We start from the raw sequence: 18,922 nt of genomic DNA on the forward strand, positions 1-18,922 counted from the left end.
CCCCTCACACAGAATGTTGGGGTTATCTGCAGCTATACACACAACAGTTGTCTGATGGTAACACACCAAGGCCACATAACATAATCCACCCAACCACTGAACCCTGTGCCTCTGGAATGTCACCCTGTAGACAGACAATGTTGAACAGGTGATGTAATGTGCAATGGCTTCAATGCCAGACTTCGACAGGCCATATTGTCACTGGCCAATTGTCCACCTAGCAAACTGCAACTGGCCAGAAATGGTGATACTGTTAACTGTGCACACATAACAGGGATATTCACCAGATGTAACTGGTGCCGCGTGCAATAAGTACTATAGTGTGTAATAGTAGGTAGATAGGGGTTCTAATCTCACGTCAGCCACAGTGTGTGTGTGTGTGTGTGTGTGTGTGTGTGTGTGTGTGTGTGTGTGTGTGTGTGTGTGTGTGTGTGTGTGTGTGGGCATGTGCACCTAGGTAACCACACACATATACAGCCATACCTTGCTGATGTCATTTGTCTCCTGTGCTGCCATGCCATCCTGTGATGCTGTATTGCCACAAAGTCTCCAACGTTTAGCTGCTCAGACCCCTGGAACAGAAACATACACAGTTCTGTGAGACACCTGTCATTCTGCAACACTACTGTCAATCTAACATCATGCAACAAAGGTACACAAAGTTTGATGCTTACTCATGACACATGCCAGCATGCAGCACCTGTCATGGTATAACACTACCGCACTACAAAACTACAGGTAATGGATTATAGTCAATATGTGCATCAGACATATATTTGCATGTCCCTGCATCGATGGTATGGATGGCAGGGATGTGGCACAGGTATCATCACATGCACAGGGTGTGGTGTGGGGGAGCCAGAGGTCTAGGCTGTGCCAAGCAGTTGACGGCATGTGTGTAAATCAGTAAGGGGTGCTGGCTAGCTGGGACATGGAGAGGTGCTGTGCTTGTCTGTTGGTGAATTGCATGTGAGAGTGATGTTTGAGTGTGTGTATGTACACAGTCAAGCCCAGTGCTAGCCCTACACTTGTGTATGTTGGACAGCTGTGGACCATACATGGCAGAGTGGACAGTTCACCATCTCTGGCCATGAACATGACAACTGGCTCTGCCAGGAGTGGGACTGGCACCACCATGCCAAGAGTCAGATGCAGTGCTAGAAGCTGACAATGACTAATGCATGCTGGGCCCTTGTCCCCCACTGGACCACCCATGACCACATGCCCATGGCCTGCTACATCATTGTGTGGACAGCACACTCCCTTCTCTGGTGCTGGAGGTACTGTCACTACAGGAGTGCGAGTGTGCATGGCCACATGGACTCTCAGCAGATGGTGTTGCTGACCTACATCCACATGTCTGATGCCTGACTCCGGCCAGATGTTCCAGCACAGACAACATGCAGTTAAGGACCGACAATGTCTCACCCCACAATCTGTCCACTACATCAGTGAACCGATCCATGGTGTCACCAATATGGTGGAGGGAGTCACGAATGTCAAACTGTGCTGCATCCATAGTCCTGGGCATCCATCTGGTGTTGCATTTGAAACATTCCTATGCCTCCATGATGGACCAAAACATGCGTTGAGTGACCTGTGATGTGACAGCTGTGAAAGGTGGTGGATGAGCAGCAGTCCTCCTTTGAGCACCCCTGTCAATATGCCTGTGTGGGTCCTCCACCAGCTCTCTAGCTATGGCCACTGTTTACACTCACTGATACCATAGTTGCCACACTCTCCTGTTTGATGTCGCCACACTCTGGCTGTCCGATATCTGTAGCCTCAGGGGACGGGGTATGTGTGGGCATACTGACTGTGTGGGGGGACAATGGGGGAGGAAGTAGTATGTCAACTCATGGGACAGATTCAGCCACCAACAAACCCATCTATGCATCAGTATGGCCACCATTACCATCAGAGTCCGATGAGACACTGACATCAGGTTGTGAGGGGGACTGACTTCAACCCCCATGTTCACCTGTGAGGCGGAAGACAACATAACTACATTAATAGCTGCACTAGTATGTCTGCTGATCCACACACACACACACACACACACACACACACACACACACACACACACACACACACACACACACACACACACACACACACACACACGTGAGGTGCCACAACTACATTATACATACCACATCTTATTTATGATCCCATGTACAACAAACAAGCAGACTACAACATAAACAGACAAGACAGGCCCTTATAACATGCACTGCAGCTATGTCTGGTTAATGCTACTAGTACTATACACTGTGAGATAAGCAATATGTCAGTGTATCTGATAGACCTACACCTAAAACACAGTGCACCCATCTTGAGCATACTGTGCCAGTTATAGTATCACTGCCTCAGGTATGTGCTGCCTCCATATTGTGTGTGAACAGGCATCTGTGAGTCATTGCCTCCTGTATAGCAGGCTGCATAGACCTTCTCAAAAATTTGTGCAAATGTGTTACTGCTCCTGCAAATATACAATTGCGATTACCCATTCAATGCACTTCAGTTATCCCCTCCTAAATGGAACATAAAAGTATTGTACTCTGGCTAATCATAACAGTTATGCCTCGGGCACAATGGCAGCCCTTAACATTCTTAGGGTATATATGATCCATAAGACAACAATATCACACTTACCAGGTGCAGAACCTTGGACTCCAGCCACACCTGACATACCTATGGAAATGTCAGGGAGAGGTACTGTCAGCAATACCAAATGTGGCATTGTTAATGCATAATATGTGAACATCTCAACATCTACAGTAAGTAACATGATACTGCCTACATTGCTGACATTCTGAGTATGTGTGCACAACTGTGCATTAAAACCAAGCCCCCCCCCCAAAAGCAGATAGACCTGACACTCATGTACTGGTACGCAGAGGCTGCCGCAATGACTGATACAGTATTACAGTGATGAACAACATAGGAAGCTTACATGGATGCTCCTCTGATGTGGATGCTGTGGCCCCCAATTCCATGATGTATGGGGTGATGGATTTTTGGGAGCTGGTGGATGCACCCAGGTTTGCCAGGAATTCCTCTGTGGCCAAGAGTGGTTGTTCTGCTGCAGGCCATCCTTCGGTGGCAGCACGGTCCCTGGCTACAGCGGCAGCCCTTTACCATGCAGCATTGACCATATCTGTTGCCCAGTGTCAGACCTGCTCATAGGTTCTGTCCTGTAGCCCTATTTGGTTGACTGCTGTGACAAGGTCAGCCCACAGTGCTGCACATTGTTCATGATGCTGGTGACTCCTGGACAGCAGAATGTTATGATGCAGAATTAGGCCATCCAGGATAATATTGTTTTCAGTGTCTGAAAATGGTGGGTGCCTTCTTTGATACATCCATCCTGAAGGAGATCAAGAGGGGAAGACATCACAGAATCAGATATGTGCATATCCAGTATGTACAGACCCTGCACAAGCAAAATGGCCTGCACTATCCACTGCTGCCTCCCTCATCATACCCCGCAGTCTATCAACACACTGTGTATGTGGTTGTCATCAACACAGTAGCAATACCAGTTATGTTCCTGTGTGCCATGACAGAGTATGCTGTATATCTCCACACCCATCAATGCTGTCTACTGTAGTGTAGCCCCTATGGGCAAAGTCCCGCTACTATGTCATACAGCCACTGTCTGACAAATAGATGTACATTATTACAAGTTTATAGGGACAGTCCACCAACACCAGTGTGCCACAATGACAGACAGCAATGCAAACCTGCTGTAGCTTATCTTCCCTGTAGGCGTCATACCTGTCCAGTACAAAGATGTTTGCGGAATGTGTACATGTGCGTGATATATGTGGTCCTGTTTGCAAAACTTGGATGTCTGGAAAACAGTTGACCAATAATTGATGGATGTTGTCAGAATATAGAGAATCTGGCTGTCACACTCCAGAACCCTCAGGAAAAACATATGCTACAGTAATATCTGTTACTCTATTCATGCTCTTACTTTGTATGACCAATATGTGCACTCTGTTGCTGAGGTTGGGCCTGTGTCCCCCAGTAATAATGGCTATGACCTGAATTTCTGCTGTATGGGCTTGCCAGATATGTTAGCCATAGCTCTCAAATGATGAGATATGAATGTTGACAATACAGTGACCTAGCCAGAGTACACCAGGGACAGTCAGGGACACCTTTACAATATCTGAACTATTCCTGTGTCACATTCACAAACTGAAAGGAGCTGAATGGTAGTACATCATGTGATATGACAGCTGTGTCCGCCCTTACTTACTGTCAACATGCCTACCTCACAATCCATTAGCTTTCGTACAGGAGCCATTGTAGGAGGGAGTGAGAGTCACAGCAGACACAGTTGAGAGGCATGCCTGTAGCTGTTGGACAGCAGAGTATCACCAACATGTCATTCCCAGAGATGTACTACAGGCCTACTGTTATAATCCTTATTCCCTATACCTGCATCCTCCCATCTGTGTCCCATTATATGAGGACTTGCATGACATAATTGGCAGAGTGACATAATCCTTTTGTGCACAAACCCTCAAGAAAAAAGCTTGATAAATTGTACTCTGTCTTGGTAAAGCAACTTACAGACATGTTTTCCATAGGCAGTTGCTTGCCTTTTGTAAGCTATGCTCATTAACAGGTAATTGCCTGTGCAGCAATCTGTGAATCAGACTTGCTAATTGCATCCAAAACAGATGGATTGCACTTTCATTAGCCAATGACATGGCACAACAGTGCAATATTTAATGCCTTCATGTAGGCCTTGGACCCTTTCTTAGTCTTTGAGATGGACATTAGTGAGGTGTGGAGACTACAGTATCATAGAGGGTAGGTACAAATACTGTCCGCTGTTGGGATTTATGAGGTAGGTCCACAGTTTTTCATGCTATGTTTGGCCATTGTCAAATGACATTGTGATTATCTGGCAGATCATTGTTAAACATTGTGGGTTGAGGTCAGTAAGGGGGAAGTAACATGTCAGTGTCACATGTCATACCCATCAGAATATGCATTCTGCTACAGTATCTGTTAGTCTGTCAACTAACTATGCTTGTAGGGGCACACTGTGAAACATGTCCCTGTCACTCGACCTTTGCCCCCACCCCTTTATGTATGTGTGCTGTCAGGAACCCTTTTTCTAGGGGGTTGTGAGTTATAGTAGGTCTGTAAAAGGTAGCTTAACAAGCAGCTGCATATGTTTCAGTCTGCAGCTGCTGCTGCAGCCTAAGGCACATATGGGGGAGTGAGAACACTTTGGAGTACAGCATGCTGTATGTGTCACTGAGGGAGCAGTGTCAGCTCTGTTGTTACAGCAGAGCCAGTGTGAGGGTATCCATAACAGTCCAGTTGAGGCATGTGCTTAAGGTACATCTGTTATGTAACAGTGCCAGTCAGAGAGTAACAGACAACATATAGGTAGGCTATACGAATATGTGCAGTGTGTCCCTACCTAAAAGCCTTTGACTTGCAAACATGGGTAGCAGTTAATTCAGTAGCAGCAACCTCTCTTGGTTAAAATTGCATGACTCAGTCATTATTTGCTGTATTCACAAAAATGTAATTGAAATGAATCCCACTGGATTTAAACCCAGAACTGTGGGTGGCAAACTGTACTACATGCAAGGAATTTAACCAACTGAGCTACTGAGTCAGTGCTGCAGTAGGTGTATTTGTAAGATATATGTGCATGCATACAGTCTGTGACACAGGATTTGCATTAGCATGTGTTTTGTGGATGGTATGAAATGTGACACTCAAATGTCTGTCATGATTTTCTAACCTCAATCTTTAATGACTTGCCAGTATTTTACCAGACATATATGTTTTTGTGAAACCGTGCCAAATGTAGGGTGCAAAACTGTGGACATTCTTAAAGTGCTTTAAGAGTCTTAATTAGTGGATTGTCTTAATTAGTTGATTGTTTTATTTATTAATTAGTTTTATATAAAAAGAGAGGTTTTATCCCTGTGATTTTATTCTGAAGAAGTCTGGTTGACAAAAGCATAATAAAATTGTTTGACACTATTTTGGTGCATTCCTTATTGGTTCCAAGAGGTCTCTGAGGCATCCAGTGGTCATGGTGGTGTTTTGAGTTTTGGAGCAGTTATTTCCACCTTTGTGTGTTTTTGGTTAAATAGACAGGTAATTGCCTGTGCAGCAATCTGTGAATCAGACTTGCTAGTTGCATCCAAAAGAGATGGGTTGCACTTTCATTAGCCAATGACATGGCACAACAGTGCAATATTTAATGCACTGTTGATTAAGTAATGTAATAATTACTTGTGTCCAGTGGACACATGTGAGAAATGGAGAGCTATATATGGGGCAATATTATTTTTGTGAGACAGGTGCTCTTTTTTTAAGAGAGAATAAGTAGAATGTTGGGGAAGGGATATAGGTAAGTTTGGTAGGAGAGAGTGCATTTGCAGACAGGCAAGACAGACAAGACAGCATACAGGGGTGGTGCGTGACACATGAGGAGGGTAGACAACTTGGATGGAGAGGGTGTTGTGGAATTAGAGGTGCATGTGCCTCCAGGAGGCAGCAGCATGACTGTGATCCCACCCATGGGCAGTCAACACTGCTCTTCACTGCCTCAAAGGTGGCTGTGGTGGAGGCTGGGTGCCAGCAACCTCAGGCCTATGGACAATCCTGTGCACCATTGCTGGTATCTGATCCTGGGTGACAACCCCCTCCTCCCCTGCTTCCAGGGGGGCCAGGCCCTGTCGCCTGAGCTGGTTCCACCCAAAGGTGGTTCAGGGCCAGCAGAGGGGGAACCACTTGCTTGGGTCCCAGATAAGCTGGTAACCAGTGCCATGGCCAGCTGAGGTAAGGTAGGCAGATCACCAGGAACCAGCCTACCCAAACCTGCTCTGGGTATGCAGGTAGAGCAATAAACATAGGTGAGTTATGAATAAAACCATTGTTAGTAATAACAGCATGCCAGAACATTGTACATAACCTCATTACAGTTAAATGCATATTATGTGAAACACAACAATAAATACCAGAACAGTCAGTATATGAACAGCATGCCAGTAACAGTTACAGCATAAGGTCAACCAAATAGGTAATTCAACAAGATATGTTAATATGCAACCATAGTAATACATAACATTAACAAAACACAGTTTTTGGAACAACATATGTTAATAGTAAACCATAACCAGTATATAACAGTAATAATTATGTGAAGATAAGGGGTATGAAGAGAGAGAAATACAGTCCATTAATACCATCTTGGGCTATATAGCTGACAACAGTAATGCTATCTACTCTACTGGTCTGTCCTTTCTTTATGTGTAAATGTGCTCTGTAGCTGCTGTAGCACATATATACCTCTCAAGCTATCCACAAGGGACACTATGGACCAAGCAGTAGCACCTGCAGGTACACAACTACAAAGAGCACTTGCACATCAAGTGGACATATATAAATAGCAAGGAGTACTGTGGACTAATGTACAAGTAATGTGATACTGACATATGAATCATATGTTGATGACATCTGTGACAGAAGGATTACACAACAGCAATTACATTCCATGACAGAGTGACACTTGAGAGACATGCATGTGTACAATACAGATAGTACACAACTATCATGCCATGCTTGGCAGGCATGGGGATCGTACATAATATCACTGACTGCAGGGGACGTATGCATCACATGTAGTATTTGACTGCATCAATTTTTACAAGACACTCCAGGAATACAGCCATACCTTCATTACACATTTTATTTCTTTTATCTTATTGTACTTTGTTATTAATGAACCTGTTGCCTTTATTGTGGGATAAATAGCACATCCGTGAGAATGATTTCAACAGTGTGTGACAGCTGAAAAAACAAATATTTACACATACTATGAGCTATCTCACCCTTTTACCTGTGTCCCTGCGAAGAGAATGATATCTGTTATTACTCATTTTTTATTTCTTTTAATTTATTATAGTTTGTTATTATTGAACCTGTTACCTTTATTGTGCAGATAAATAGCACATTCATGTGAATGATTTCAGCAGTCTGTGACAGCTGAACAAACAAATATTTAAACAAACTATGGGCCATCTCACCCATTTATCACTAGTCCCTATGGAGAGAATATCTGTCATCATAACATATGTAATTCAATAATAGTTATTAGTTCACGGAACTGGATTTGAACCCTGGTCTGTGTCTAGCAAAATGTTCTTCGTACACAACATTTAACAAACTGAGCTACTGAGTCACTACTGATATCGGATTGACTGATTTTGTGTCCTAGAGCTAACCTGGAAACAAAATATGACCTGCTACTAACACTGTAGTGTTATAATACAGTACAGTGACAGTTGGACACAGCTGCATGAAATGCAATCATGGCAGAGAGACTAGGTAGCTTATACATTAATAAATAAATTGCAGATGTACACAATATATTGTTACTGGGTTGAAATATCAGCTGTCTTTCCACAAGTACTGCACAACAGTTTATTACAGACCAACAGTTAATGTAATGCAGGTGTTGCAATACAGCTGTAATTTCACAGTTATTGTGATAGACACTTTATTTCATTTAATTAATCAAGTTAATGCTTTACTCTTTCCTGCTTATTGCAGTACATTTGGCAGTTGTCACTTATTGTAGTCCAAGTTTATGATCACATTCATTATAACACAATGAGAACTGTTTATATACCTAATGACAGTTAATGCTTTACTCTTTCTTGGTTATATGACTATAGATTGGAAGTTACATCCATACTCACCACACTCATACTGGAACCTGGCCAGGTTTCCTGAGTGTGCCTCGACACTGTGAGCTCTCACCTCTGCAGCTGCCGGGGGAGAAGCACACCATTATTCATAGCAGTTTAGCAGACATTCACGGTTAAATATTGGTGAAACACAGGTAAACATACCTATACACTTGTGGAACACTGCCCACCTGAAATTCTTGGATGCAGGCATCCAAGACAGCCCCTTTCCTTCTTTTCAGGTCATTGTGATGGTGACGACACTGCTCACCTGTGTGGGGGATACCAGTTGCACTGGTGAGGTCCCTTGCCAGCCAGTCCCAGGCCTCCACATTGAACTCAGAGCTTCAGTAACCACCCTGTATGAGCCAGTCTTCCTGTTTTTTGACTAGGAGTCCGATCATGACCCTGGACCCCTCAATGCTCCACTGCTGCGCCCAAAAGCCCATACCCTCTCCAACACCTGCCATAGTATCCTTACAGGTTGAACTCCAATGGATTCTACAGTATTCCTGCATAGTGTGTTTAATATACCCTGATTTTCCACACTTTAACACCACTGGGAAATTTTTAAAAATGTGGCACACCACTTAGCACAGTATAAATCAGCTGAGCTCTGCTAGCAGTGCTTAAACTAGCAATGCTTAGCAGTGCTTGACACCACTTAGCAGTGCGCAAACCAGCTAAGTGGAGCTGCTCAGTGCCAAGCAGTGCTAAAACAAATCTTGTCTAAGTGGTGGTTGGCATGGCTTAGCAGGGCTTAGTGGAGTTTAGCTGAATGCAACACATCAGGATTTAAAAATAATTGGCATAATTTTTATTTGGAAAATAAATGCTTAATAACCCTTCTCTGTACTCAAACCCTACACCTATGGTTGTCACTCTAACCAGTTGGCTATGTGGATGTGTAAAATGCTGTGATACTTTTATATATATCTCTCACCTACGTTAAGCACTGTTGAGCACCGCACCATACCACACAACCCACTCAGCTATGCTTAAACTTGACCTTTGCATTCATCAGTAAATGTATCCAGTTTCTATTTTTAGATGTCTGGCATGTGTCCATTGTGCTCGTCAAGCCAACATAAAAACAAAATCTTTAATACATATCCTTACATTGCTTTTCTGCATTTTAACAGTGTAGGGGGTGTGTTACTCATCTCCGGACACAGTAACACACTTCCTACACTGATCAGTAACCATGTTACATGGTTGTCCCTCAGTAACATGCCTTCATTAGTATGCATGGAGTGCTATTGAGGGGGAACCTTGTGCATGACCAAGGTACCTTCTGTGTAGGCTTTAAACTATGCCTACATGGATTTTATTAAATCCTGGTGATGGAGTTTACTTCGGCTGTTTTACATGTTTTTCTGGAATATATTGTTTCTCATTTTAGTCAATAGTTTGCATTTCATTGATTATTAAAATGCAACAGATATTGAATTATCAGCTAGGTCACTTAAGTAGAAGTTGTGGAAACAAACCTTCTCCTCTTCCTAAAGCATAAGAATGGTGCAGATTAGGAAGTTGCATTGGTTGCAGGATCTGACGTTGTCACATAGTGGAACTCCTGGCTTCATTTTACTGACTTTGCTGAGGACATAAAGTTAATCCTTTAGTCTTGACTTTTTCAGGTCTCTTCTTTTATAGGAAATGCAAAAATGCCTTATAAATATAGAAAAAGGTGAAAAGCCCTTACTGCTGTGGGTGTCAACATTCTACCCTACACTGCATTCTCTTAGTAAAACACAGGTGAGGCAGTATCAAATGTATGTGATTCCAGTGGGGCACACAAAAGCTGTCACTAAAAATGGAAGCCGCAAGAAATAGATAACCTCAAGACCAATTCCCAGCAGATTATTCTCAAAGGTAAGGTTTCCTGGTGCTCTTGGAGATGACTTGGTCAGTCTATGAGCATACAGCAGTAGTCCAGAGGACTTTCACAATGAATACACTTTGGAGGAAGCTGGTGGGGGGGATCTTAGCTTACTCTGCTTGGGAGCAGATAGCCAGGAACAAGGAAGTGAGGGGAAATCATAGCCAGGAGATACTCAGTCCTTATTACCCCTCCCCTGACCCCCTCATTACCCTTGATAAATGTGCAACACCATCAGAAATAAGTGACAAGGAAGGAGGTTCTCACCATCTTGCAAATAGGTATAATATAAAATGTTCTAACCAAACAAAAAGTCTCAGTATATTATTCCAGATTCTTTTTTGTCAAAGAAGACAAAAGCATCAGGCCAATACTGGATTTACTGACCTTAATTCCTTGTTTCAAAAGAAACCATGCATGTGTTCATTGTTAAGTTTGTCCTTACTTGCTTGTCAGAAGGAGACTGTATTCGCTTTTTGGACCTCCAAGAGGTCTGCCTCCATTTCAAGATCACAAAAAGTCCAGGAGCTATTTACAATTCTAAGTTGACTACAGTAAATATCATTTTAGGCTCCTTTCCTTTATATTCGTCTCTGTACTGTGGGTGGTCACCAAAGATATGCACATTGTACCAGCTCCTGACATTACTGGGGGCTGGAATCTTTGCCTGCCTAGATAACTGACTCAAAGCTGCTTCCTCATTAATAGAGCTGTTAGAATACTGAGAGTTTTTACTCCAGCTGCTCCTTTTCATGTGAATCATTGCAAACCTTGCAAATCTCACTTTCTTCTAGGTGAAACCTTAGTGTTTATCAAGTGCACTGCACTCCAGATAATAAGTCTATGCAGGATAATTCTCCTGCATAAAAGTTATGGTGCTCATTCACTCATATTAGACTGTGCCAGGCAGGGATTTGACTCAGAGTGTTTGACCGTATGACAACAGTAACTGATGTGGTGCCACATGACAGTATTACAGTGAGCTGACTAGATCTAGTGGCCTCATAGTTTCAACTTTTTGTCCCTTTCACTCAAACTATATAGTGTTTACAGGTAACATATTCTGTGTTAGTTTGACCACCTCCACTATTTTATGGCAGGATGTAGGATACTCAGGCATCAGTCAACAGAGATGAATCTATTCTATTGGGGGCAGTACAATAGGTGTCATCACTTCTCCTCATAGACATTCTAGACATGAGAGATGTTCTCCTTATGTAGTTGGCATTTTAGAGTTTCCTGCCTCAGGGACTCTAAGGAGTTATTCTAACCCTCTTAGGCAACTTGGCCATTGTCCGATACAGCAACAAGAAGGGGAGACTCAGTCCAACCTACTTTGTCAGGAAACCATGAAAGTCTGACAGTGGGCCATCAAATGTCATTACTTTTTGGTTCCCAACTTCATTCTCATAAATTAAAAATCCTTAATGGACAGGATCAGTTTCTGCTTATCAATGCTCCTTGATTCATATCTGGGTCTTTCAATATCCAGGAAAGTGTTCTTTCTGTGGATGACCAGTGTGTGACCTTTTTGCATTTCTAATCAGACAAATGTAAGTGGTCTGGACAAGGATGCTGTCATCCACATAATGTCTCCTGGTCTCTCTCTCTTATGCTTTCCCCCTATTTCCTTTGATGGTGAAATTCATCCAAAAGTCAGAATTCACAAGGTCAAAGTTATCTTTGTAGTCAACACTGACCCCATCAGACATGATTCCTGCTCAAAGCACATTCACTTAAGAAACCATTCTATATGTATCACTTCATGATGATGCTATCTTACCCATCAATCAAACCGTATAATGACCTTCAATCACTAAAGTTCCAGCATAGCTTCTCCAGTTCCACTGACAGCCAGCAAACCTTTTTTGGACAGAGCAGTTTTCCTTGTCTCATCTTCACAGAGGCCTTTCACTCAGAAGAACTACAGAGATATGTGGTCTCACTTTTCTATCTAGACTTCTAGTAAGAGATTGGACTCTTTTTCAGGCTCAGCCCATTGTTTCTCAGTTTCTTGTCTGGAATATTTGTTATAGGTTTCATTTATTCTTTCACCAAGGTTCACGTTGCTGCCATTTTGAATTTTCATTCAGGAATAGTCTTCTTTCTTCCCTTAGGGATTTCAAGACAATATTACATTGAATTGTTCATATTAGGCATTTCATTCATGATCCTGTTCGATAATGGCAGATTTACTTTATTTAAGAGACAGCTCACCCTTCCTCCTTTTGAACCAATTACCTCTACAGACTTAATGAACCTTTCATTGACAAACCTTTTCCTAGTGGTCATTACTTTTGCCAAAAGGATTTCGGAGTTGTAGGCTCTCAGTGTTAAGCCGATTTACCTAGTGATCTACATGGAAAGGGTGGTACATAGAACGAATCCTCCCTTTATGCCAAAAGTGTCTATATAGTCTGTTTTAAAGCAGTCTGTCAACCTGCTTTTTTTTTTCCACAGTACTGAAACAGAGGTTTATACTTTCTCTGATGCATGGATGTCTGTATACAGCTAAGATACTTTGTAGACAAGACCAAGCCTTTCTGCAAAGACTATCAGTTGTTTATCTCCTTTGCAAAGTCTAAGCTCAGCCTTTGCAGTTGGTTAGCCAGTTGTGTAGAATATTTCCTTATGAAGCATCAATGATCCTTAACTGCAATTAATAGGCTCATTCCACTAGGACAGTTGCTACATCTACTGCCTTTTTCATAACAAAAAACATTGAGGATACTTGTCCAGATTAATAGGGCTCATTCCACTAGGGTAGTTGCTACATTTGCTGTCTTTTCCATAACAAAAAATATTGAGTGTACTTGTACATTTGTGCAATTGCAACTTGATCTTTCATTAAGATGGCTATGAGGGTGTATAAGCTGAATGTAATATCCAAGGTATTAGTCTTTGTGTTGGAAACACTGGTGTCCATGGTCTATTCTCATTAGGGTCATTCTCCAGTGTAATTAGTTGGAGACTCCATCCTGTTGGTTACTCAAGATGAGCCACTCTTTACCAGATAGGAATTTGTGTACTTATCATAATAATAGTTCTCTAAGAAGACAATCTATCCTGTACAATATATCTTTTTTCATTACCCCATCTGGATTTTTATTTCCTTCTGTACTCTGTTTTTGTCTTCTATTAGTACTACAGAAAATTAAAAGTGTAGGCTTTAGCATGTATGCTGTATGGTGGGATGGGAGAGTATTGTTGGGATGTGGGAAAAAATGTAAGTTGCCAATGAGTCTTCATGCATATGGCATCAGTTCTCTTGGTTACAGAAGACAAGAACTTTTCTTAACATGACTGTCACTATGGTGAATGCATGGGTTTCTTTACTGTAATGGAAAAAAGTCACTGGGAAGATATTCTAAGGCCATGTTGCAAGCAGTTTGAGATGTGGTATTTGGCAATCCATTTTGAAGTCTAATGTACATAACAGCTGGTGTATTGCTTTGTGCAAAAAATGTTATTAGAGTTTTTTTCTTTCATTGGGCCTTCATGAAAAATGGGCTCTGCCCAGCTGAACAACATTAACTGCAAAGAAAATAAAATATATAAATAAGCAAATATTTTTTCCTGACACATTTTGAGTTTGGAGACTTATTCATGGATTCACCAGTTATGAATTCATAAGGCCAAACTACATTTGGTTAAAATATGTGCAATATTTTCATTTGCTCCATTCTACTTCACTCTACTTTCTCTGCTACATCTGCCTAGCTATTTGTCGTATTCTCTTTATGTGTTTTTGTCTGTTTGTGTGTGCGTGTGTGACTGTGTGCGTGTGTGTGTGTGTGTGTGTGTGTGTGTGTGTGTGTGTGTGTGTGTGTGTGTGTGTGTGTGTGTGTGTGTGTGTGTATGTGTGTGTGTGCATGCGTGTGTGTGTGTGTGTGTGTGTGTGTGTGTGTGTGTGTGTGTGTGTGATATATATATATAATCTCTCTCTTATATATATATATGTGTGTGTATATATATATATATATATATATATATATATATAAATATATATATATAATACATATATATATATATATATATATATATATATATATATAATAATATATATATATAATACATATATATATATATATATATATATATATATATATATATATATATATATACACACACATATATACATTCTCTTTATTTTTATACATATTTCCCCAAAGTCTTATGCACTTTACTTTACTATGCCATGTTACTAATTATGTACAGTCGTGTATCTAATACTTATTTCAAGAATGGCTTTCATTTATACATGCTGTAAGATGATATCTGCCTGGGTATATTCTGCTGCCTATCATGTCCACATAAAGTACATTAAATAAGGAACAAGTCATGGCATGCCATGAATGCCTATCAGTCTGTAAATGTATTAAGATAATATGTTACTTGTGATCCTTCTCTATATTATGACTTTAGTCCCATATTCCTTTGTAGATTCTTGAGGTGATCAAGCTGTATGTCTCTTATGTTTCTTTTCTTCTGTTTTCTAGGTTTAACGGCTGGTAAAAGTTCTCCATTATGGATAGGTCTAAACAGCTTGAATTTCAATTCTGGCTGGCAGTGGAGCGATGGTGGACCATTCCGATACTTAAACTGGGCTTCAGGTATGTACTGGTTAACTTATTCTGCCAGATTAATTTTAAATCTAAATATAAATGTCTTATTTTAACAAAACCACACTTGAGAAAGAAAACTGTTGTACCACGTGTAAAAACCAGTAACACCTTTTCCAGATGAAAGTCTGTTTAATTCCACAGCGAATTTGACAATAAAAAACACAGTGAAAACTTCACCAGTAAAACTCCTAGCGCCTTGGCCGTAACAGCATTTACAGAGTAAAATGCATACTCACAGCATGCCTATTTATATTGAAATCCAATACAATTAATCAATTGGCTAATTAAGATATTTAAAGCAAAATCTACATTATTAACAACTCAACAATAAAAATCAAATAAAACTCTGACAATGACATTCCTTATTTAGCCCGTGGGCTGCAAAGTGTTATATTTCATTATAAAAATTGATTCCTTTTTTCTTAATAAATATTTCAATAAATCTTCACCAGAAAAATGCACAGAAATATGTTCCAAAACTGTTACCGCTAAACTATCTGTTTCACCTCTATGTACTGAATTAAAATGATCTGCTACAGGACTTATCATTTTTTTATTTTTTATATCCCTAACATGTTCTTTAATTCTTTCGCTTAAACTTCTTTTACTCTCACCTATATAAAAACACTTACATGAACATTTTATTGCATAAATTATGCCCTTTGTTGGGCAAGAGAAACAACCTTGTATTTGAAATTTCTTTCCATTGATATGGTGGAATGTAGGTACTATATATTGGCAAACAGAACATCTGCCACAAGGACTAGTGCCTGGTTTTGTTATATTTCTATTTATCAATTCTTTTGGTCTTTTATATCTACTATGTACTAGAAAATCTTGTATATTACGCCCCCTCTAATAGGATGTTCTAAGTTCTAATTTAGACACGCAAGGCACTTGCCACAATTATTTTCCAATATTCTCTTAATATATTATTAAATCTGTCCGAAAAGACTATATTTAGTAACAAAAAATATGATGTTATTCTCTATTGTTAGATTCCTATTTACTATGTTATCCCTATGTTTCATTTCTCTGTTCATATTACAATTTTCATAAATTTTCATATAACTGTCCACTATTATTTGTTCATCATATCCTCTATTTAAGAACATTTTCATGGCTTTTATTGCTTCCATTTTTGAATCATTATTATCACTACATAGTCTGCTAATTATTAGTAGTTTTCCATATGGAATGGAAGCCAAAGTATGAGGTTTTTGGACGTGGTACAACAATAAATGTCTTATTTGTTGTATGATCATCAGTTTCTGTACTAAATGCCAAATAGCGGACAAATTAAAAGTCTTGACAAGGTTCCAGGAAGTTAGTAAGAGGAAAATTCTGGCCTTTTTGTGTATAGTTCAGTCAGTTGTTTACAAGAATGACATTCAGGACTCAATCGTTAACTGTTGTATTTTGCACATGTTGCAGTGTACCAGAGGACATTGACATTCAATGGTATTTAAAGCATCTGACAGGGAGTTCAAAGTCAGAATTATTTTGTTTTTGTTTTTCTGTGCCTAGATTTTCTGTACCATTTAGAAATGGAAATATTGGTTCACAGTTTGTTTGTTTGTGTCTTTCGGCTTTTTCCGGTTAGGGGCCGCCACAGCGGAACTCCGGTCCGCTAATGATTGGCAGTAGATACTGGTTCACTCCTGTGTCCAATTATGACATGTACACACACACACACACACACACATATATATATATATATATATATATATATATATATATATATATATATATATATATATTTATATATATATTTTTTATATATATATATATATATATATATATATATATATATAAATATCTATATATAAATATATATATATATATATATATATATATATATGAGATTGAGGGAAAGATCCGTGACAGCAACTCCCCCCGAACTACAAAAGATTACATTTTTACTGTACATTAAACCCTGATCGCAGAACAAAAACGAGTTTACCTCTTCAAGCAATATATTAAGCTGCCATGAAGCTTTGACATTTAAAAAGCAAATGGCCTCTATTTGTTATGCTCAATAGGCAGTGCTTTGCTGTTTAGAGACTGTAAAATTAAACTAACAGATAAATAAAATGAAGAAGAATGTGTGTATATGCACGTGCATGTGCTTGTCTGCAAGTGTATGCATGAAAGCATAAGAAGATTGAGTGAGAGATAGTCAAGTGACAGATGATTGCAGCAGGCATTCCATCATCATTGATCCTTTAAATGTTAAGAGTTATGAAGTAGTAAACTAACTAACTAATAAATAAATAAATACATAAATGTGGATAGCAAGAAGCAGGAAAAATGTGTGTGTGGGGGGGTTGAAGCAGACAGATCAAGGATTATGTGTGTGTGTGTGTGTGTGTGTGTGTGTGTGTGTGTGTGTGTGTGTGTGTGTGTGTGTGTGTGTGTGTGTGTGTGTGTGTGTGTGTGTGTGTGTGTGTGTGTGTGTGTGTGTCTGAGAAGTTGCTAAACCTGGCTTTTTTCCACTCATTTCAGTGGTGTAGAGGCCCTCTGCCTGCAGCATCAGGCCTTAGAACACTCCTGGGCATATGTTATTTAAACAGTAATACAAACTCCTTTGGGCATCATTGCTTGCATATCAACTTAGAGACTGCACAACAAATGGGAATTCCCTTTCCCCATTTTACTGCACCCTCCCACAAAAAATTACGTCATCCTGTGATCAGCATTTTTTTTCGATCACTTATCCCAATATTCAGCAATTTTTATTAACTACAAATTTGGGGGTATGCACTTTTCCTATATATATATTTATGTAATTCTACTGAATTTGACTTTGTAGCTAATGTCTTTTATAATAAACCTTTCCTCTTGTCGATCACTGAATGCTCAATGCAGCTAAAATGGTTAATGTGGTATATGCCCTTCCAGTCAATGACATATCTAAGTTGTACAACTCACTTGATTCTACTTGTGGGTGACAGTTCAACTTGTTTTATGTTTTCTATGTCCACCTGGTATTGGTCCACTATCTACTGGTCCATGATGTGCCAATATATGAGGTTCTGACAGTGATGGCCACAGTTTATAATGTTATAGCTATCTTATTTTTGCTATAGCCACTGCTACTTCTAGAATAGTCAGAGACCTCTATAGAAAAACACACAGCAGTCAGAATAAGTATGAATCCAGGCCCTCAATCCAGGCCCTCAACCTACAACTACTGAAACACACAGTCACCATATAAAAGCTCTCCTTCCTCCATCAACTATAACTACAAACATACTATCCTTGGCCCACCTAAATATACGCAGTATCTGTAATAAAGTTAGTCAAATACACGCCCTACTAGAAGTACACAACTTTGACATTCTATGCTTATCAGAAACCTGGCTAAAACCATCTATTAAAGATAATGAAATTACCCCACCTGGATATAACATTGTTAGACTTGATCGCACCTCCAAGAAAGGAGGTGGAGTAGCTATCCTATATAAATCTAACCTGAAGCTTACTCTTCTTGACCTTGCTCTTACCCAAAACAATAATGTCGAAATAATCTGCTCTAGAGTTCAAATTAATACTACTAAATCAATAAACATCATTTGTGCTTATCTGCCTCCAGGAAATAATATCCCCACATTAGAACAACTTCTTGAACAACTCTCAAATTACCTCCCCCAAGAAACACTACTTCTTGGAGA

At 40.0% G+C, this 18,922-nt stretch overlaps 1 protein-coding gene across 1 annotated transcript in view; it reads left to right on the forward strand.

Moving 5' to 3' along the window:
- The window catches only part of LOC122796778 (macrophage mannose receptor 1-like), a 2,090,270-nt gene that overhangs the window by 280,634 nt on the left and 1,790,714 nt on the right, over positions 1-18,922 (forward strand). Inside the window, exon 5 of the mRNA XM_044065506.1 lies at positions 15,123-15,236. Coding sequence (XP_043921441.1) covers positions 15,123-15,236 — 114 coding nt within the window. The remainder of the gene's footprint in view (positions 1-15,122; positions 15,237-18,922) is intronic.

The sequence above is a fragment of the Protopterus annectens genome, chromosome 3.part0, assembly GCF_019279795.1.
Source record: "Protopterus annectens isolate FY-2018-M chromosome 3.part0, PAN1.0, whole genome shotgun sequence".
NCBI classification, from domain to species: Eukaryota; Metazoa; Chordata; order Ceratodontiformes; family Protopteridae; genus Protopterus; species Protopterus annectens.